The following is a 23,521-nucleotide window of genomic DNA, read 5'->3' as shown; positions in this document are numbered from 1 at the left end:
ATGTGGTATTGTTTTCAGCAGGTATTACTAATTTATACTGCAAGGGACCTTCATGTACCCAAGGCTATTTCCCAGGCTGAGCAGTCTTTTCTTTTTGTTTCTTGGCTTGTTTATTTTTTGTTGGAGTGTAGTTGATTTACAATATTGTGTTACTTTCTGCTGTACAGCAAAGTGAATCAGTTATACATATACACATATCTACTCTTTCATTACAGAGCACTGAGTAGAGTTCCCTGTGCTATACAGTAGGTCCTTATTAGTTATCTATTTTATATAGAGTAATGTGTATATGTCAATCCCAATCTCCCAGTTTACCCGTCCCTCCCTCTCCCGCCTGGTAACCATAATATTGTTGAGCAGTCTTAGTCTAACAACCTTGGGGAAAGTGAGGCTGCCTGATCACTTTCACCTGGTTTCCTTCCGAAGCTTCCAAAAACTTAATAAACAGGTAGATCAAAAACTGAGCATTATCTTAAAATAGAAAAATTTCAAACTATGTATGCATGCGTTTTTTCTTAAAGAAACCAACATTGGGTTATTCACAATATCTAAATCATAATTCTTGACATCAAACGCTAAATCTATGGTTTTCCCAAAGAATTTCAGGAAAAAAAATCACACACAAGCTCTCTCTCAGACACTCAACAAACACCATAGCCAGGCTTCTTCAAAATAAACTGTCTGACTGACAAGACTATTTTACTAACATAAGATGGTATATATGTTAGTCATATAACTCTCATATACACATCATAACTAGACAGGGTAATACAATTTCATTTATGGCTCTTTTATATTCAAAACAGTGTACTACTAACCAAAAACTCTGTTTATATGTATCTTCCTCCTCTATAGCTATGTGAACTGGACAAGCCTATGGTGTAAAAGCCTTACTAGGAAAACAGACTATAAGGAGAAAAGCTACTTACAAGCCTTAACTCAGTGGGAGCACTTCTGCAGTATCCATTCATATAATATTCATATTTAACTATAAATTATTCTATTCATGAACATAGGGTTCTTAAAAAGCCCTAATTAGGCAATACTTATTAGCTTTATATTACTAAATGTGCACTTAAAAGTAATAACTACTTTTTAAATTTTATTTTATTTTATTTTCGGCTGTGTTGGGTCTTCGTTGCTGCACACGGGCTTGTCTCTAGTTGCGGCGAGCGGAGGCCACCCTTCTTTGTGGTGCGCGGGCTTCTCATTATGGTGGCTTCCCTATTGTTGCAGAGCACGGGCTCTAGGCACACAGGCTTCAGTAGTTGCGGCGCGTGGGCTCAGTAGCTGTGGCTCGTGGGCTCTAGAGCGCAGGCTCAGTAGTTGTGGCACATGGGCTTAGCTGCTCTGCAGCATGTGGGATCTTCCCAGACCAGGGGTCGAACCCGTGTCGCCTGCATTGGCAGATGGATTCTTAACCACTGCTCCACCACGGAAGTCCCAGTAACTACATTTTTAAAACACTGTATTTTAACCATTGTCCTAATTATGTTAAATGAGATTTTTTTTTATAATGCTACCATTTAAGAAGAAAGCTAAGCAATTAAGTTAGGTTATATATTGCTTACTGAAATCCACAAAGGTGAGAGAGATGGTTATGCATCATCTAGGTTTATTGACTCCATTTTGCTGACATGCACTAACTGCCTTCCTTTTCCAAATGTTTCCTCCCCTCGTCATCCCACCTTCCAGAACCATCCCTCCTACATTAGCTCAGATTCTTGGACTAGAGAGAAGAGGTGATCTGACAAACCAACCACACTAGAGGGCTCATGTCTTCATGTATTAATTAGTCACAGAATAGTTCCTTTCTTTTTTGGCTCCATTGGGTCGTCGTTTTTGCACAGGCTTTCTCTAGTTGCGGTGAGCAGGGGCTACACTTCGCTGCAGTGCGCAGGCTTCTCATTGTGGTGGCTTCTGTTGTTGCGGAGCACAGGCTCAAGGCGCGTGGGCTTCAGTGATTACAGCACACGGGTTCAGTAGTTGTGGCACACGGGCCCTAGAGTGCATGCGCTTCAGTAGTTGTGGCGCGTGGGCTCTAGAGCACAGGCTCAGTAGTTGTGGTACACAGGCTTAGCTGCTCCGCAGCATGTGGGTTCTTCCCGGACCAGCGATCGGACCCGCGTCTCCCGCATTAGCAGGCAGATTCTTAACCACTGCGCCACCAGGGAAGTCCCATAGTTCCATTTTAAAGAGAAAAAGGAAGAGCCAAATATTAACTAAAATAATTAACTGATAACAACAGAATTTCAGGCGTTGCTCCAGGAGAAATTTTGAGGCTGAAGAAATCGTTTTTCACCACTCCTTTTTCATTGTAAATTATAATGGACCACCAGAAAAGAATATAACATACATATATGAACAGTTTAACAAATTTATTATAAAGTTAACAGCTATTTAACTACTACCCACGTCAAGATATAAAACATTAAGGGAAATTTTTCTACACTACACAATCACTCCATTTGGTGTAACTCTTCCTTTCAGATAAGGCCAAACAGTTGTTTTCCATCTAAAATATCTAGAAACACAAATTGTCATGTACATATTTCATAAAATATTAATACACATAATGAAATTATTAAAATTTAAAATTATTAGTAAAAGTGAATAGGCCCTCAAAATCTTAATAAAATGAAGGACATATCATTGTGCTCCCGTGATTGCCAGCACAGTGTCTTATACATGGTGATACTCAGTGAAGGTCTATTATTATAGAGGATATATTTCTGTTTCTACTATTTTTTCCACTAGAAGGGAAAATTCAGGATAATGATATTATGTTTAAAATGTGTCAAAACCAAGACAAAAAAAAAAATATCTGGATGTGGCCATATGGGAAATTCAGGATGAGAGATGACATGCACGACATCCTACAAGCCTGGGCTACTTCTTAGAGCTTTAAAAGCAGCCTTCCACCATAGCATGCAATTCTTTTCCACTCTTTTAAATGAAAGTCACAGATTACCTACAACAAAGGTCAGTTATTGACATGTGGTTACTAAGGCTCCTAGGTTAATCTGTATTTTATTTTACATAAAATATCAACACTAGCAAGACCAGTTAGAATTAGAAGCATCCAGTTCACTTTCCATATTGTTCACACTAAAAAGACAAAGGACTTGGGACTTCCCTGGCAGTCCAGTGGTTAAGACTCTGCACTTTCACTGCAGGGGGCAAGGGAACATCCCTGGTGGGGGAACTAAGATCTTGCATGCTGCACGGCACGGCCCGGGCAGGGGAAGAGACAAAGGGCTTTATTCATGAGACTGGTCACATGTGGAAGAATAAGTTTATCAGGAGACTGCTATAGTTTATTAAGGAGCCAAATCTAGCTCATGACCTGTGATCATTTTTGCCTCTGGACTGTTAGACACTACAGCTTAATATGGGTGCACACAATTCCCTACCAGTTAGGCAGCAGCGCAGTGCCAGTGTCCATAGCTCCATGGTCTTGTCTGTTAATTTTTTAACACCCTATACGCAAATGATTCCAGCCTGTGTGCACCGGACCACGACCAGGCTATTGTGTGGTTTGGCTCTGTTCACGATTGAGCGCCCTCATCGTAAGTGACCCTCGCCTTTGGATCAAGAAGAGTGGCTGTCTGAAACAGAATCAACTTTCCCAGGATCTGTTTAGCTACTTGGTCTGGGGGCAATTCTTAAAAGTCAACCGGTGATGTCAAGATTTCAAGATGTGGTGCTGAATCCATATGGATGTTCAATTACAAAAATACTTTGCATTTAAATAGTATTATGAGTTTCACAAAGTTCATAGCTCAGTTTTACACCTGTCAACCTTAGTTAAATGACTGATGTTATTTAAATTGCCATTGCTTTGAATTTACAGAGTAGGCATGGAGGATGAACGTGTGACATTAAAAGAAAAAAGAGAGAATGCCTTCCTCTGTTAAATGGGGAAAAAAACAAATAGCCAATAAGTTAAGCTGCATTGTAATATATACATGATTTCATTTTTAAAACTCTCAAATATGATACATTTGTAAACTTTTAGGTTAAATTTCATCTCACTTATTTTCATTTTCTTTTCTGATCTATGTTTTTAAAACACTGTATCTGATGCTTGAGACAAATAATCAGGACAGATTTTAACTATTCCCAGCACAACAGATTATTAGGCTTCAGTAAAGACAATCTGATTTCATATTATCTGACTTAGAATGACTTATCAGAAGAAATGTGATGTTCATGAATTAAGAATGAGCTAATAACTGGAAATACATTTTAGCTCTCGTTTTCACACTGATAGTACAAAATCACTTTGCCTTGGTTTCACCAACTTTAGACTGGGTTACTATGAAAAAAATGGCAGACGGTAGAGCAACTTAGCAAAAATAAAACATATTTTTCTAACAACATGAATTACAGTCAAACAGTAAAATGACCAAGGAAACCTCACATATATTCATTTTTTTCCCCATCATCATGAAAGGTTTTATATTTGGCAGAACTGACACTTGTGAAATTATGTAAAACACAATTAAATTTCAAAACACACGATTTGGAAAATAAAAGTGTTTCAGTGTCCAGTGGCTAATTTTTTTAAGTTCAAATGCCTGACATCAGCCCATTCATCCCAAAGAGGCAGCCTGCTTCTCTGTTTCTGTAGTCAAAAACCCCAAGGGTGATATTTAAACAGCTACTTCTTTACCATAAACATAGACTTTTAAGACACTGAGTTTGCTACATGTCAACTGCAAGATCAAACAAGGCATTCTACTAGAAAGCTGTAGGGTAGATTATAAAGAGTGGATGCAGATGAGAAAGATGCTAGGAAAATATGTCTATGCGTGAAAGATCCCTTCCCTGGTTGGTCTGCTTCCAATTTCTTCTTCCCTGACGCAGCACTCTCCTGGATCCCTCTGCTTTCCTCATGACCAAAACGGTCAACTTGGGAGCATGAGATGAAAGCACTTCATCCTCTGCCCGAGCTACAGAGGCACACACACTGAGAGATGGTCGCAAACACACTTCCTTGCAGGTCAGAAGGCCAGGTTCAAAACCAAGAAAGGGCCTTCTCAGCATCTGTTTACTCCCTCAGGCCCTCAGAGTAGAACGAAAGGGCTGTACCAACTGAAGAACTTCAGGCCCTCAGAGTAGAACAAAAGGGCTGTACCAACTGAAGAGCTTGGGATCTACACCTGCGTATGCTTGAGGGGCAGCCAGATGCACTAACAGCAGAGGGGAGCCCGTCTTTCCTTTCAGCCCTCCTAGGCCCAATGCCAACACCTCTCTGTGAATGGTTGCCTGGAAGCAGGAAGTGTGGCAAATCTCTTAGATATCAAGTTTTTTCTTCCTGTGATAGGAGGACACAGTTTGAGGGAAGAAAACGGAATAAACACTCACATCCTATCCCAGTACTCTCTTGTACTCCCCCCAGCCTACCACCCCCAACCCCCATCAGCGACACAATTTAGAGCAACATACCACAAACATTCTCCAGCCATCTTTTCTCAAGCCCCCCATTTATGCTCACTTGGTCTAGGACAGGTGGACAGTTCCACACCTGACCTAAAGTCGGTTCTGTTCCAGAGGAGTGCGCTAGGCCACTGCTCTAGAGGTTTTACTTGATGTAATTACAGTAGTATATAAAGTATATACAAATACAAAATACATATAATTGTGTGTAAACATCACTTTAAAAAGTCTTATTTGACTCAGGCAAAATTGAGAAAATTTTTGGTTTTTTCTGCTTCCATATTTGAGTTCATATCTAGGAGGCCTTAACTCGGGGTTCTTTAAGCTTTTTACACAAGTACTCACTAAAAGAATTTGAAAAATGATGTACCTCAGTGCATGTCTGTAAGATGTTATCTAACATTTTGCATCAAAAGTTTAAATAGTACCAAAGGATGCCATTTGCAGCATACAGTAAATATTGACATTTTAAAATGTAACTGCTTCCAATCTCTATGTTCATAGAGAACAGTCTGGTGGTTGCCGAGGGGGAAGGAGCTGGGGGAGGGATGGAGTGGGAGGTTGGTTAGCAGGTATAAGCTTTATATATAAGAGAGATAAACAGCAAGGTCCTACTGTACAGCACAGAGAACTACATATAATATCCTATAAAAAACCATAATGGAAAAGAATATAAAAAATAATATATATTTATATATATATATGTATAACTGAATCACCTTGCTGTATAGCAGAAATTAACACACTGTAAATCAACTATAGTTCAATAAAAATATTAAAACTGAAAAAAAATGGGCTTCCCTGGTGGCGCAGTGGTTGAGAGTCCACCTGCCGATGCAGGGGACATGGGTTCGTGCCCCGGTCTGGGAGGATCCCACATGCCGCGGAGCGGCTGGGCCCATAAGCCATGGCCGCTGAGCCTGCGCTTCCGGAGCCTGTGCTCCGCAATGGGAGAGGCCACAACAGTGAGAGGCCCGTGTACCACAGAAAAAAAGAAAAAAAAAAAAAAACTGAAAAAATCAATTAATTAAATGTAACTGTTTCATGACTTTCTTGAATATAACCAGTGTAATAAAATACCATAGAAATTTGATACCCAGTCATTCATTTTAAAAATAGATGAAATGAGTTTAGCATTTGGAAATTTCATAGAATTTTTCTCTTGTAGTTGCAATTCAATTCCATCTCCTCTGCAAAAATTGTATCCCAAAGTAATGTTTTATACTTTAAAGTTTTTATTCATCACTCTATCTTACTTCTGTGACAAAAAAAATAGAAATAAGGTAAAAGTTTTATTTCCCATGACCATAAAGCTCTACATGGTAAAAATTTTTTCTGAACCAAGTTATCATTACAATTATTAATAGCATATTATTAGCATACCATATGAATGCTGATAAATAATTATTAAATATAAAAAGTTTTTATTGAAAAGTAATTCTTAATGAGATAAACAGGGTAGTTTTGTTTTCCCAATGATTACATGGATCTACCCATTCAAGAATATTCTGTGCTAAAATGAAACAGTTTAGCAACAATTCTGCCTTATTTTTATTTGGATAGATTTTCAATGCTGAGAAACCCTGTTCACATTAAGTAGAGATTTATATTATTCTGTTAAGTATTCTGTTATAAAGATATCACCAGTGTCCCAAAGAACTTCTAAGAGTTACATGTAGACCTATAACTCTACAAGTAGTGATATATTACCTAAAATTATTTTGAATTTTCTATCAGGTGGCAAATCAGTTGGGTCCTCCACCAATTTTGGTGAAAGTCAAAATGAGAAAATGACATGCAAGGATGTGTCACTTGACAATTAAGATCATTTTACTTTCCCAACACCAACCCAGGAGGCTTAACATTTAAAGGCAAAGCAGTGTAACAGATTCGGAATGGGAAAAACGTCTGCCTTTCTTTTAGAAAATGGGAAAACGTCCATTGGGAAGGGGCAAGCCTACTATCACAGGCAGACTGCTCTGAGGAAAGAGAATCTGGAAATTGATTCTATCAAAACTGCCTGGGCCCACATAACCCTTTGGAAGCCCTCTTGTATCTCCTCCCCACCAGGGGCTGCACACTCAGTTCGAAATCTTCTTTCCTAATCCACCCGTCCTTCAAAATCCGCTTCCTTCACAACAGCATCATGGATTACACATTTAGCCATAAGCAAACTATCCTCCTGGACACTTACAACTTTCCTTGCTCCAATCCACGACACCTGACACATGTGCCCGTATTTCAGTTTCTACCTCTTCAGTCTGACAGTGGTTAAGCATACAAGTCATACAAACCCAAATATGTTTCTCAGCTCTGCCAATTTACCCACTGTGTGATCTTGGACAAGTTATTAAACCTCTTTGGGTCTCAGTTTTCTCATCTGTAGAATGGAGATATCACCAACTCCTTACATAGCGGATATGAGGATTACATTAGGTAATTTCTAGAAAGCGTTTAGACAATGCTTGGCATTTAGCAAGTGCTAAATAACTGCTGTAGTCTTTCTATATGATGAAGTTCCTCTAGATCAGGGGCCAAGTTTTATTCATTTCCCATGCTCCATGGAATAGGGTCTGCACTGGGTGTTTTTTCCAGCACCATCAAGTAATTCTTCAATTCTCAGCAGACACTGACTGGGTATCCTGCAATTCAGCTCTATCCTGACACTATCTACCTGGTAGTGTCAGATCCCACAGGTTAAAGGCTCAGCCCCACAAGACTGCCCTCACTTTAGATACCTGTTACAAGTCCAGGTTGCCACCTGTGCTTCTGACCAACAGGCTATAGATCAGAGGTTCCCAAGACCCCCTCCTAAGATTCAATTCACTTGTTAAATTAGCTAACAGAACTCAGACAATCAGTTATTTACTAGATTGCTGGTTTATTATATATAAAAGGATGTAACTCAGAAACAGCCAGACGAAGAGATGCACAGCAAGATACATGGAAAGGGGCATAGAACTTCCATGCTGTAAGCACGCCACTCTTTCCACATCTAGATGTAAGTGTTCATCAACCCCTCAGAACCCCATCCTTTCTAAGTTTTTATTACAAAAAGAAATCCTAGGCATGATTGATGAAATCAATTACATAGGCATGACTGATGAAATTACTGGCCATTGGTGATTGATTCAACCTCCAGTGCTTCTCCCCTCCCCAGAAATCAAGGAATGGGACTGAAGTTTCCAACCCTCTATTCAAGATTAGTTTCCCGGGCAACAAGCGCCCCCTCCTTGTTTGGGGCATTCCAGAAGTCATCTCATTACCATAAATTCAGGTGTGGTTAAAAGGGGCTTGTTATGAATAACAAAAGATGCTCCTTTCACCTTTAGGGTTCTTATCGCTTAGGAAATTCCAAGTGTTTTAGGAGCTCTGTGCCAGAAATGGGGATGAAGGCCAAATGATTATTTATTATTATTTTTTTAATGTCCTTATTGGAGTATAATTGCTTTACATTGTTGTGTTAGTTGCTGCTGTATAACAAAGTGAATCAGCTCTACATATACACATATCCCCATGTCCCCTCTCTCTTGCGTCTCCCTCCCACCCTCCCTATCCCACCCCTCTAGGTGGTCACAAAGCACCAAGCTGATCTCCCTGTGCTATGTGGCTGCTTCCCATTAGCTATCTACTTTACATTTGGTAGTGTATAGATGTCAATGCCACTCTCTCACTTCGTCCCAGCTTACCCTTCCCCCTGCCCGTGTCCTCAAGTCCATTCTCTATGTCTGTGTCTTTATTCCTGTCCTGCCCCTGGGTTCTGCAGAACCACTTTTTTTTTTTAGATTCCATATATATGGGTTAGCATACGGTATTTGTTTTTCTCTTTCTGACTTACTTCACTCTGTATGACAGACTCTAGGTCCATCCACCTCACCACAAATAATTCAATTTCGTTTCTTTTTATGGCTGAGTAATATTCCATTGTATATGTGTGCCACATCTTCTTTTTCCATTCATCTGTTGAGGGACACTTAGGTTGTTTCCACGTCCTGGCTATTGTAAATAGTGCTGCAATGAACACTGTGGTACATGACTCTTTCTGAATTATGGTTTTCTCAGGGTATATGCCCAGTAGTGGGATTGCTGGGTCATATGGTAGTTTTCTATTTTTAGTTTTTTAAGGAACCTCCATACTGTTCTCCATAGTGGCTGTATCAATTTACATTCCCACCAACAGTGCCAGGAGGGTTCCCTTTTCTCCACACCCTCTCCAGCATTTACTGTTTGTAGATTTTTTGATGATGGCCATTCTGACTGGTTTGAGGTGATACCTCATTGTAGTTTTGATTTGCATTTCTCTAATGATTAGTGATGTTGAGCATCCTTTCATGTGTTTGCTGGCAATCTGTATATCTTCTTTGGAGAAATGTCTATTTAGGTCTTCTGCCCATTTTTAGATTGGGTTGTTTGTTTTTTTGATATTGAGCTGCTTATATTTTGGAGATTAATCCTTTGTCAGTTGCTTCATTTGCAAATATTTTCTCCCATTCTAAGGGTTGTCTTTTCATCTTGTTTATGGTTTCTTTGCTGTGCAAAAGCTTTGAAGTTTCATTAGGTCCCATTTGTTTTTGTTTTTATTTCCATTTCTCTAGGAGGTGGGTCAAAAAGGATCTTGCTGTGATTTATGTCATAGAGTGTTCTGCCTACGTTTTCCTCTAAGAGTTTTATAGTGTGCGGCCTTACATTTAGGTCTTTAATCCATTTTGAGTTTATTTTTATGTACGGTGTAAGTGTTCTAATTTCATCAAATGATTATTTATTATTAATTACAACATCACAGGTCTTATGCCAAAGAAGCGCTCAATAAATTCTTGTTGAATGAGAAGGTAAAGGGGATAAAAAGTGTCATTTATGATAACTCACTAAAGCTATGGTATTTAACTGGAATATACAATACGCCTTTAGCCTTGCGTGCTTTTTTAATTTTGATAGCTATGCATGGAATGCTAAACACTCCCAGAAAGAGTGGAATCATTAACTTTTTAGAGAAAATCTAACCAGCTTGCCATATATTAAGACATTTTTTACAGAATGAAAATAAACATCAGCTTCAAGGCAGAATAGAAAAGGGTGTCAACAAAGGAAGACAGCCTTGAACAAACCATACACCCGACTCTGTGACCTAACCTAATGCTCCTTGCAATTAACACAGTTACTGCCATTTCCCCTCTTTCATGAGTAAAATGTCCCAAAGAACTTAAATATTTTCTTTAAAAAATGACTTGATATAAAATCAGACTGACTTGCTGCTCCTCTGTAAATGTATTATCTTCAAGAATATCTGCTGAAACAAGCAGATCTAGTGAAGTAAAGGAATCACACAATAGTGGGAAAACCAGAGGATGTATACTTATTTTCAAATCAACTTTCACTTTTTTTATTTTCCATTCACTTTCCAAGGATGTGCCTTAATATTCCAAAGACCTGGGTTCAAACCCTGCTGCTGCTCTTACTATCTGTGTAACTTTGAATAAGTATTCAATGTTTCTGAGCTACTGTTTCCTCATGTGTAAGATGAGGATACCACCCACCTTCCCACAGGTTTACCAAAAGAATTGCTTCACTTTATGGACAATGAGGTGAAAGCTCAGCATGTTGAATGATGTGTTACAAGTCACAGCCAAGTTAGACCAGGAATTCAAGTCTACTCAAATCAGGTACATGTTTGTTTGTTTGTTTGTTTTCCTGCCACTGTACCACATGCCTTCTCAATGCAAAGGCTTACATAATCAGTTGCAGAAGTTCATAGGGTGAAGAGAAAGTGAGGTCACAGATTTGGACCACACCTCAGTTGATCACCTAATTCTGACTTATCAGGTTTGAAGGAGGACAGTCATAATCACACTCTTTCGAAAACAAAGTTAACACTCTCCTAAATTTTCTAGAAATCCTCTCCAAAACTACCCACATAACAACTCTTGGTCAGAATGCCTTGCTCCAATTCCCTTGTATGACAATTTTTACTAATTTCTTCCCTTCCTGTCTTCAGCTGACCTAGAGAGGACAAACATGCAAAAACTTCACAATACCCATCAAGTGCCCAATAGGTGTGAGAGTTATTATGTCACTGTCTTTTTCCAGACATTCCTCACAGTGCCTAGTGATTCTCATCCAGATACCCTCCAGGTTCCAGAACCTGCTACACTTGCAAATTATTTCACCTCTCTGGGCTTCAGTTTCCTTGCCTACAACGCAAAGTGATTGTCCTCTACTTCATCTAATCCAAGGACTGTGGGTCCTACATGAGTCTTCCTCCTTTGAAACAAAGCATGCTCTGACTCAAGGATCTACAGTGCAATCTCCTAAACTTTAAGGCCTACGTTTAAATGTACAGATATGAAATAAAAATAAAGAAAATAAATGTACAGATATGAAAATGTCTTATGCCCTTTGCCTTGAAGACTTGAGCTGTATCTGTAACAGCACAGTAGAAATCCTAACATTTGAATTTGTATGATCTGTCTCGTATCGTTCTATTACTTTTTCCATAAATTATGATGCACGCTTCCTAGCATAATATCAATGTCCTCATCTGGAAACTTGAATGGACATTTGAAATCATCTTGTGAACTTAAGGCATTCATGACAAGTATCTGAAGGGCTTTTTTAAAGTACAACATGGTAAAAACACAAATGCTATTAAAGAATACAGAGTAAAAAAAAATCTCTCTCCCACTCCGGATTTCTGATTTCTCTTTTTGATTGTATTTTTATGTAATGGGAGCATATTACATGCTGCTGGCCCCCACCCCTGGCTTTTTTTTTTTTTTTTTCTTGCTTATACTATCTCTTGGAGATCATTCCATATTGACACAAATTTATCACATTCTTTTTGTTTCCTCCTCTCCACATCGCAGACTCTAATTGACCTGGGATCATATTCCAGCTCTGGGGCCCTGGGCAAGTCCTTGCCTCTGTCTTCTCACCTGTTACACTGAGAGTCACAGCACCCTTCTAAAGGAAATGAGGGAGATACTATCTGCATGTGCCTAGTACAGCACTGGGCATGCAGTGATGCTCAATGACTGTTGGTCATTAACATTCCTCTGCCTTGTGGAGCTCCTCAGGGGATCTGACCTTTCAAGGCAGACGTGGTGGGACTATAGAATCGGACCAGCACAACGTCAAATCCTGCCCTCAGATTTCTTCTAAGAGACACATGGTATTTCCTAGGGGTACACATCTATTATTTTATTAGGCCAGTTCCCTACTAATGGACATTTAGGTAGCTTTCAGTCTCTGTGATGACAAACACAGCAACAGGCCTGCTCATATTGCAGAAGCGAGGTTGCTGATCTAACAGCTTATTGAGGTTGGGACTTGACTTATGAAATCACAGAGCCCCAGCCCCAGCTTCTGTTTACTCCTCATTCAACAACTCTGCTTCCCTCCCCGAGCCCTTTCAGCTTAGCCCTTTGTCTTCTGTTTCCACTGCCTGCCTGACATGAAAAGTGGACTTGGATAGGCCTAGTACCTGATTACCTCAAATAGGGAAAACCAGCTTATACAGAAGATGAAATGATTAACTATGTGAACTTTAAAACAAGCATACAATCTCATCATTATTATGGATTCACTGTAACGCGTTTGTTATTCCCAATTCATAGCCATAGACTATCCCAGTGGTGCTGGAGCGCCTAGAGAGTGGTGAGCACAGAGTAGGGTAAAACTAAGGTGAGAAAAATGATTACTCTGGGAAGTAGGAACAGGTTAAGTAGGACGATACCCAACTCTGGGCTCCCAATACTGTCTGACAACAGCTGCCCTTGTGTACCCAGAGATCTTCAGGCAGGCAGGAAAGAAGAAACCTACACACAGGGGGCCCTTTGACTCGCCTACTTCCCTCATACTTGTTTATACCCAATCTTCTAGAATAAATCAGGGGTAACTGATGTCTTTCCAAAGCCCATTCTCTGCACTTGAATGACTCTCTCCACCCATCAATCATAAAAGGCCACACCTCCCTCATATAATTATATTATCCTTTGTATGTGAAGTTGATGCTATATGGTAAATATAATACAAAGACTCTCAGGTGGACTCATAGGCTGGTCCACACTATGTAGAGAAAGACTCCTTTTGATTTAGGAGAAAGAAACTGAAGTGTAGCAAGCCCCTCCACATTCTTGACACGATGCTGTGCCCAATGCAGACACCATCCCGCATGACAACAACCCGTGAGGCAGGAAGTAATACCCCCACTGGACCCATAAAGAAACTGAGGCTCAGCCTGGTTAAGTGACTTCATCACACTACACAGTTAGTACAGGGATGACTGAGGCTAAACCCAGATTTATCAGATGTAGCTCAGTCTGATATGCCAGTCTCTACTCACATAGCTTGCCTTTTGTCTGCATTAAAAAAAATAATAATTTTTTAAAATCTATTTTTGATCGCCACAAGCCAAGCTGGGTTTCTGCTGACCTCATGTCTGACATAATGTGCCAACCAGAGCAAGCGCTCAGTAAGTGATTATTACTCTCCTGACATTACTATGTCTCAGCAGCCCAGAGCTTTATACTACATCAAATTGATGAAACTGTACTTCGCTATGTCAAAGCATTTCTCTGTCTCTCCTGCTTTGGGCTACACCCAGCTCAGGTCACCAGTAAATGTCAGTCAGCTACCCACATGTGAATCATCTGCTAGAGGGTTCAGACCTGTGTAGCACCATCATCCCCTAGAGTTGGCCAACTGACCTACCAACTACAAAGTGTTCCTGCTGGGAGTCATGGAGTGTAGAACCTGACCTCCACAGGGGATGCTGCAGAAACCCATAGAGACCCCAGGACAGGTGGGTCGGCCATTCATACCAGCTCTGTCAAACAGAGGTTCTCAAGAGGCAGCGCTCAAGCCATACTGGGCCCTTAGGAATGTTTGATTTAGCACACAGAGACTTTCTTCAAAATGAAATCAATTGCCAAAACTTAAAATTCTGGAAAAGTTTCTATAAATATCTAAATTTCGTGCTTCCCTTGAGAGAGTGGAAGATTGGCAACACTGGGTCCTCTCTCCTGCACAGAAACACTGGCTTGGCCTGAGCAGTAGCTCTCTGCTTCCAGACCAGGCACGAACCATCCTCACTCACAAGTCATTTTCAGGATCCCTCGGGCATTGTGTCTGCAGCGTCTTCCACAGATTCAGAGTGGGAATGCCAAAATGTCACCCGAACCGGCTTTTCAGTTGTCTGAAGACTACACTGCAACTATTTATTTCTCTGTTCATCAGTACGATATGCTTAAGAACTCAAAATGCTGCATCAGACAATCACAGCATTGTTTATCCACTGTAAATGGTTTCACCCATTACTTTTCTTGCAGCTAATTATGGATTATAGCTAAACATTTTGTCTTTACTGCCTTTACATTCTGTCTTTACTACTGTCTTCTTACAGCAGAAACTCTTTTCTGACAGGAACCCACCTTTGTGAGCTGCCAAGAGCTTGTCAGAGAAAGGGCTGTACAAAATATGCACTTTTCCTTCCTGCCATCTCGCCTCCTGCTTTACCCCCAAGCTCCTCTGCCGAGCAGATCTGGAGGAATGCTCTGGCTGCCTGCCCTGGCGCTGAACTCCTCTGGGGTGGGGTGGGGGTGGGGCAGAAGGCAGGCTGGGTGCAGGGCTCCTGACTCTGGAATGCGCTTCCTCATAGAGGTGCCAAGGTCTAATCTTGGTGGGTTCTAAACACAATGGCTTTTGAGCTACCAGGGCATTTATTATTCCTGACTGAGAAATAAAAACACAGGCTTTTTAAAGTTGCAGAGAACTGAGATGCAGGTTAAGGGCAGTAGTCATCAAGTTTGACTGAATTACTTTAACTTCAGAAGAAACAAAATAACGTCTTCTAAAGTTACAAGTCATGTAGTATCAATTAATGATATAAACTAACAAAAAGCTAAAGTCTCCTTTCTATCACAACTTGTCTTTTAGTATCTATAAATGTTAAATGAGAGGTGAGAATTTATGCCAATGACTCTTGGAACTGTATAGCTCTAAAGTTTTATTTTAGAGAGCCTACCAGAATTCAATTTATGAAAATTCATAGCTGGCCTCATTAGAGTTGTTTTTTTTTTATATCTATCTTCTTTTTAAACCACAACTCCATTTTTGCCAAACACAGTACAATCTAATAAAATAAACTTTTTCTACGTTTTAAAATAAGCTTTCTACCATTTTAATTGTCAAAATTTTCAAATAAAAATTTAAGTAATTGTGGCAGGAATATTTAGTAAGGTAATACTTTTGCTTCTCTTTGGTCAAAAAAAATAATTAGAAAAAAAAAAAACCTACTGTTTTGAGCTATTGTTCCTTTCCTGCCCAGCCACCCATGAACAAATCTCAGGAACAGGGAGCTTTGGAGCAAGGAGGCTGCTCTGGAGCTGAGAGTGTGGGAATCAGAAGTGACAGGGCTTGGAGGAGCTGCCTGGAGTGGCAGAAAAGGCTTGGTGGGGAAGGAGATGGAGGCTTGAGGGCTACAGTGACCTAGGGACCTACAGGCCACTCCCCTCCACCACCGCCACAGCAGAACCTTAAAGGGGCAGGCTTGACCCTAAGCACAGGAGGCTCCAGGCTTACCAATAACCCCTCCCCTCTCATACTCACAGTGGCCCAGATTCACACAGAATTGCCCTGCTTAATGGGACCTGCTGGGTGGGATAAGGAGCACAGAGTGACTGATGTAGGTGAAGACAAGAGCGCCCTCTTCAATTGTTCCACTCCAAGTCTGAACCCCACCATGACCTTAGAGACTGGGTCTCTCTACCAGCTGGGTTCAACTGAGGCTCAAAGCAGACTTCATTTGAATTAGAGGAAAAAGAATATGTAACATTCAGAGGCTTCCCTGGTGGCACAATGGTTAAGGATGCACCTCCCAATGCAGGGAGCATGGGTTTGACCCCTGGTCAGGGAACTAGATCCCACATGCATGCTGCAACTAAGAGTTTGCATGCTACAACTAAGGAGCCCACGAGCCGCAACTAAGGAGCCCACCTGCCGCAACTGAGACTCAGCACAACCAAAAAAAAAAAAAAAAAAAAAGAATATGTAACATTCAAATAAACATAGAACAACATTATCCCTGCCCCCAGAGCATTCTTCATATGTGCATGACAGCAACTGAAATAACTCTGCATCACAGGCATTGCTAAATGGTCCTTCCCCACCCAGGACAATCATGCTGTCAAGGGCAGGGTCATCTCTGGGTCCCCAGAACACATCACAGTTTTGTGGAACACAGGCTTCAAAAGTAATTCAAAACCAAAGTGAAATGTACACACAGCAGTCTCAGTTTTTAAAAATTAGTAAAAATTTAGTAAAAATTTACTAAAATTTTTAGTAAAAATTATAAAAATATACCATTGTTTAAAATACATACAATAAATCAGCATGAATACTTAGAGATATCGCTACAAAAATATTCACTTTAGTTACATTTATATTTTTCAAATTTTGAAACAGCTTAAATATCCAAAAACTAACGACTGGTTGAATAAATTATGTCACATCAATGCATCTATGCAGCAGAAAATTATTTGGACATTCAAATGGTGCTATATAAGAACACTTAAAACTTGTTAGAACATATTCATGATATGTTATTAAATAAAAAAGTAAATAAAAACACCGCTATATCATTTTTGCAGAAAAGATATGCAAATGACCAGAAGGCTATATAAAATAGTGTTAGCGCTAAGAGAATGGAACTGAACAGATATTCTTTTTGCAGGGGAGGGGGAGTTCTGAGGTTCCTCAATTTCCTAAAGCGAGGATGTATTTTTATAATAGTAAAAGCATAACATGTGCTGCATTTTTTTAAAAGATTCTCAGCCTGATGCTGAGAGGCTGCCCTCGAGCACACTGGGCTGTGCATTATCCATCTCCTCAGCCTCCACCCTAGAGGGAGTATGTTTTAATACAACACTAGTGGGGAGGGGAGACGGACGCGAGGGCTCAGTACAGTTCCAGGCTACTCTGTGAAAACTGCATTTGGCTGGATCTACATAAGCCAGGAGAGAAACAAAAACAAAACCCCTTGTCCCTAAATAAATCAGCTTCTGGAATTTCGGCTTCCAAGGAGAGACAGACAGACAGACACAATGTTACAGAGGCAGATATTTTTCTAAGAGCACATGAGGAGAGGAAAAGGAACAACCTGAGCAGGTCTGTGTAAAAAGCACATGTGATTCCAGCAACTCAGGTGGAATGAAATGTTGATTTGACACGAGGAATGCTTTTGATATTCTTGGTTGGTCTCAAAATAGTTTCATGAGGCCTGGTGTTTAAGAAATAGCAAAGGATCTGAAAGTTTGCTTATCAATTATACCACATTGCACTTGATCCAAATGGGATTTAAGACTGATCATATTCAAAGATAATCACAAAATATTAACATAAAGATATTAAATGTTAAAGCTAGAATTTCTGTCCTAAGTCACCTGCTTATTATGTAATCTTGGCCAAATTACCTTTATAATCTTGGTTATCCTCATCAGCTAAATGGGGATAATATTACTTATGTGGCAGGTAACCCACTGCAAAATTAAATCATGTCTTACTTTTACCACTGTAGAACCATCAGAAAGAATTTAATTTCCTCTCAGCCCAGTGAGAGGAGGGGACCTACAATCAGATTTAGTTTCACTTTAGAAACTGTAAGTCAGGTGACATTCTCACAGTCAGCAGCAGTGGAGCAAACTCAAAACACGTTCCTCATAGTCTTGTCATGAGGGTTAAATGAAACAACAGCTGTCATAATGCTTTGCCAACTGTCATTCGATGTTCAGATGTTATTTTTTGATTAGTTATCTATTTTATACATATTAGTATATACATGTCAATCACAATCTCCCAATTCATCCCCCCACCACCCCCCAGATGTTAATTATTGTTATTAAAAATTCCATTCTCTTCATACAATATGGCAGAAAGAGCCAGGAGATCTGGCCTCTCGTCCCAGCCCCACCCCTTTCTAGCTACTGGGACCATGTCTTCCTCATCTGTAAAATGGGAACGTAGTGTCTGCCTTGCTTTACCTCACAGGATTACTGGGAGGTTCAAGTGAAATAATATATGTGAAAAGCCGGTGGAGAGTGTTAGACAAGGCTGATCTGTAAGCAAGCCACAAACCAAAGTCAGTAAGATCACTTTAGAGTAAAATTCCGTGAGCTCTGAACATTGAACATGGATTGAAACTGACTGATGAGGTGGTTTATTAAAGAAGTGGTGTGCATTAAAAACAAAAAATCTGAATAACCCAAATGTCCATCAATAGTAGAATGAATAAGAAGCTGTCATACAATAGAAAACTCACTGCAAGAAAAATGAATGCATTTTAGTATATATTACATATAACACTGATAGAAGCAAGACACAAAGGAACACACCCCTTGATTCAATTATATAATGTTTTAAAAATAGGCAAAAAAACTACTTTGTTCAGAGAAGGCTACATAAGTAGTAAAATTATAGTGAAAAGTAAAGAAATAATTACCACACAGTCACACAGAGGTTTTCACTGGTTGGGGAGGGAGGAGAAGGTGAGGATGTGACCAAGCAAACAGCAGGGACTTCTGGGGCTGCAGGCTGTTAAATTGTGTGTGTGTGTGCATGTGCACGCCTGCGTATATATTTATATATGTATATAAACACACATACACTTATGTGTATGTGCATAGGTATATAGTATGTATACTTTATGGCCTTTATTATAGATCACAATAAAAGACCAACGATAACAAAAAACTAAATTCTTTACAGACTCTTATGTCAACGGTATTTTTTTTAAGACTTTTGCCAAAGAATTTGTTTCAATTCCAATCTCAGCTACACCAAACTAAGAAATTACGCAGTTGAGGTTTTATTTAATGCCTTCAAGAAAGAGTTATTAAGTATAGTCATTAAGCAGGCTATGGTGATTCAACTTGCTTACCTGTCTGCTTATTAATAATTTCTGATTGCATGGACATTTTCTGGGTCAAATTAAAAATTCTACTGTTAACAATTAAAAACCTCCAGGGCTACAGTCACCACTTAAGTGTATGTTAACCAGGAGCCTAAAAGGAAACACAAGATTACAATGAGGAGTTGGGGGCTCTGTGACTTACCGGCTGGCTGTGTTGGTGCTATTCTCTTAGGGTAAGTCTTGCTTCGACTTCTTGCCACATTCTGATCTGGCCGGGGAAGTTGAATAGAAAGATCTCGACTCATTTGTAACGCTGTCCTGCCACTTGAAAAAACAACATTTTGAGTAACACAGGTAAAACCACACAGCCACAAAATTACACCACAGCTCAAGGAGAATATCTGCAGTGTACGGAGAGAAGAAAAAACACAGATTCACACAGGTTCTAAGTATATAGGGCTTTCAATTGATTCTCACTGCAATGTTAACCAAGGAACTAATAAACTCTAATAGGAAAGATTTAGGTAAGACAGAAGTGCCAACTGAAGAATGTCGCTCACCACCTGGTTCTACAAGAATGAAGTCACTAGCCACTAAAGTGGCTGACCTTCAATACACTCTAAAAGGAGTTCAGGACAGAGATCAGGAATGAGGCTGGGAAAAAGTGGCCGAACAGGCCTTCAGATAGTTAGGTGTTTTCAGGAGAAAATTTTATGAACCCGGTTTCTGGCATCTTCTCATACTTAGAGAAGTGCTAAAAGCATTAACGGAGACATCTGCTCCTCGTTGACTACCAGCAACCTTCTACACAGGTGTGTGCTTGACTGCACGCATTCCCTTAGGAGCAGTTCCTCAGAGCTATCTGAGAGGCTCTCTCTCAGCCTCTAGTCCTCAGCAAGCCCCAGATAAAACTGAACTCATAGCTCTCATGTTGCGCTTTTTTTCCTCAGCCGACACAAGGAAGATCTTTCAGAGGGAGAACCAGGAAAGAAAGGATTTATTAAAGGAGGAGTTAGGTTTTGATTTAAGTAGAATGATAGGCTAGAAATAGAGGATGCTGATGGTCTACCAGTTCTACAGCTAAATAGTAAAGAAACTGTGTTGGGCTAAACTACAGAAGGCAATGATTCTACGTGAATCAACATGTCCCCGTGCTGTACTTATAAGGCAAGTCATAGAGCCTCCCCAGTTGGACCACTTAGTGTGATTTCACTCTGAACCCTGTGACACAATCAACCATTGATTACGCCCACTGCACCTGAGTCAGGAAGTGCCCAGGAAGATTTAAAGCAGCCTAAAACCCCATGCACAGTACCACTTCCTTAAGAGTATGTGAGGATGCAACAGGGAGAGCTTTCCCTGGGGACAAACTAATCTACTCGAGGAACTATGTAATTTAATTTGCTGTATTTCAGTCAACATTCATCCTACGAAAAGTTTATTCCACAGCTGAATTTGAGCCAATGAACAACTCTGGCTTTCATGACAGAAAGTATCATTTAGGTACAGAGAAAATGCATTTCTAATTATCTATCAATACTTTGATTCACCACAGTTAAGAGCCACCTAATGGGAAGAAAAAAAAGTCTTTTATTGGCCACAAATCCCATTTATCCTACATTTACAGAATATATATTGGTGGCTCTCTCCCTAAAAGAGACTAAATAAGACTTAGAAAGCCAAATTCACCTCCTACATTCTTCTGTGAAAGCTTCCCCTCCTTACTACCTCATCCACTTTTATTAGAAATAAAGAGGGGCCCAAAACACTCATAAAAAAGTTTCTCATCAGGCTAAGTGAGGATATGACTTGATATGAGGAATTAAAATGACAGGTTCCATCCATGTACTTCATATTCAAGACTTCATGGAAGCCAGGGGGAGGGGAGGGAGTAGGGGGGAAAACTGTGAGAGATTTTCTTTCACTTGAAATTTAACTACTTTTTTTTCCTTATATATCATGAAAATAAATAAAAATCTAATAATGTTATTTGATAAGAAAATTATCATTTACCAGCTTTCATTTTGCTGTTTTCTTTTACATATTAATTTATTGTTAATAGACAAGTTCTGGAGGTTGGGTTCAAATCCCAGCGATGTCATATCCTAGCTCTCTGACCTTGGGAAACATTACTCAAACTCTCTGTATCTCCATTTCCTCATTACTAAAGTAAGAATAATACCAATGACCACTTCATAGGCTTATTATGAATGTTAAGTATTAATATTTATACATTTTCTAGAACAATGCCAGACACATAAAAATATTATAGAATTATTTACTAAATACAAGTAAATAATTTTTTAAAAATAATCAATTTGAGAATATTTCTACAGTTTTAACTATTTGTTTTAAAGGTAGTACATAAGGTAACACAAATAGCAACATCTCTCCCCTGAAAATCTTTAAAAAAATCTATATAGAGAACAAAATTCCACTATGAGAAATGGTTTGGAGTGTGAAGATAACATCTACTTAAAACAAACTTACTCTAAGACTTGGGTAGTATGTACTTCATTGCACAGAGGAAAAAATATTTGCCCTAAAAACATAACCCAATAATATGTGGACCACTGAGGCATTTTATAATGAGATTTTACTTTATTATTCAATTTTTCCTCATGGTTTCTCTCTCAGGAATAAATGAGAAATGGGAAAATCATATCACAAGATTCATAAAACTAAAGTCCAGAAACATAAACTGATCTTGCACAGGCTGTACGGGACCTGGGACTGGAACAATCTTTCTGTCCTCCAGCTGGTCAGTGTGGCACAGCTTGGCAGCCTGGGAAAAGGGACAGAGTGCAGAGCCATTTGGTTTAAAGCTACAAGCCCAGGTTAAAACGCAGCTCTGCTATAAGTGTGTGGCCTTCAGCAGCTTATTTATTAAATCTTCTAGAGCCTCATTTTCCTTATTTATACTTGTTCAGACTATTTCCTAGCAGAAATACTTCTGTACGGTATTCTTAGTATTTTCTTGTAGCAAAAAGCACTTGACAACAGTAGAGATTTTCAGTGTCGGTGAAAGAGCTCTTACACACCCGGTGGCTCTCCATAGTGACAGGACAGAGCATTGTCCCCAGGATCACCCACTTCCCTGCCCCTCACACTGTGGCACACATACTCCCATCCTATGATGAGAGGCACTGCCAGCAGCCCTTCAGCTTCAAAGTGAGGATACAATCGGCCATCAGTGAGGTAGAGGGAAGAGGACAAGAGGAAAGACACCTGGGTTCAAATCCCAACTTTACCACTTACTGGTTAAAGGTCTTTAGTTCAGTTACCTTACTTTTGGGGGGCGCATATTTCTTGTCTACAGAAATGAGCACATGATACCTCCTTTGATGGGTCACTGAATGGATTTAATAAAGTAACACAGGTAAAAGTACCAGACACAAAGGAGGTTCTCAGGAGAACTTGGTCTCTCTTCCATAGTTCATGAAATGTGGAAAGCTCATGTGATTTAAGTTCTACAAGAAGGTCATCAAGGTCCCTGAGGGGTGGTTCTTAGGTCTAAGCGTCATTTCTAGAGTATAAATTCTACACAACTCATTCATTCATCAAAACCAGGAGTCCCCTACAAACTTAACAAAAGGTAAAGGCAAGATTAGTTTTTAAGAGAAAGAGAGAGCAGTGTGCAACGAAATATTTAACCAAAGATTTAATCAATCTCTATTTCAGATTATTGGTAACTGATAAGAAATCAACAAAAGAAGTCAACTGTCAGATTTAAGCTCAGCCTTTTCCCCAAAATTTAATTTTAAATTTTGAAAGGATTGCCTGTCACATTTCACTAAAATTATCTAATCTTCCCCTAAGTTTTTCTGTTGGATTCTCCTTGGTATTCTGCAAGCCCTAAGATGCAAGAGAGAAAGTAAAGACTAGAATTCTGTCTTTCTCTATCACATACATCCCACTATAAACACATATACAATTATACACACAGACACCCACACTCACACACCGCAGCCACTGGTTATGCTATTCGTTATCGCCCATGCTCTAAAAGCCTACAGGGTAAAGGAAGGAGCTACCTATGTTTCTGGAGCTCTTACTTCATTCCAAGATACCTCCAGAACATCTCAAAATAAAGGAACAGGCATATGATGTTTATTAAAGTTTGGTTGTTATTACTCTTTTGCCAATTAACAGTCCATGTGCTGGCGACCACCCAGCAGT

At 39.7% G+C, this 23,521-nt stretch overlaps 1 protein-coding gene across 5 annotated transcripts in view; it reads right to left on the bottom strand.

The window, feature by feature from the left end:
• The window catches only part of EPB41L4A (erythrocyte membrane protein band 4.1 like 4A), a 260,546-nt gene that overhangs the window by 52,337 nt on the left and 184,688 nt on the right, over positions 1-23,521 (bottom strand). For all 5 annotated transcript variants that reach the window (XM_089909174.1, XM_089909175.1, XM_089909173.1 and 2 more), the window contains one exon: positions 19,545-19,666. In XM_089909174.1, coding sequence (XP_089765300.1) covers positions 19,545-19,666 — 122 coding nt within the window. The remainder of the gene's footprint in view (positions 1-19,544; positions 19,667-23,521) is intronic.

The sequence above is a fragment of the Delphinapterus leucas genome, chromosome 3, assembly GCF_059928025.1.
Source record: "Delphinapterus leucas isolate spDelLeu-1000000601 "Yukka" chromosome 3, BTC_Dleu_Yukka2, whole genome shotgun sequence".
In the NCBI taxonomy this organism is placed as follows: Eukaryota; Metazoa; Chordata; class Mammalia; order Artiodactyla; family Monodontidae; genus Delphinapterus; species Delphinapterus leucas.
This window is presented reverse-complemented; position numbering and strand designations above follow the sequence as displayed.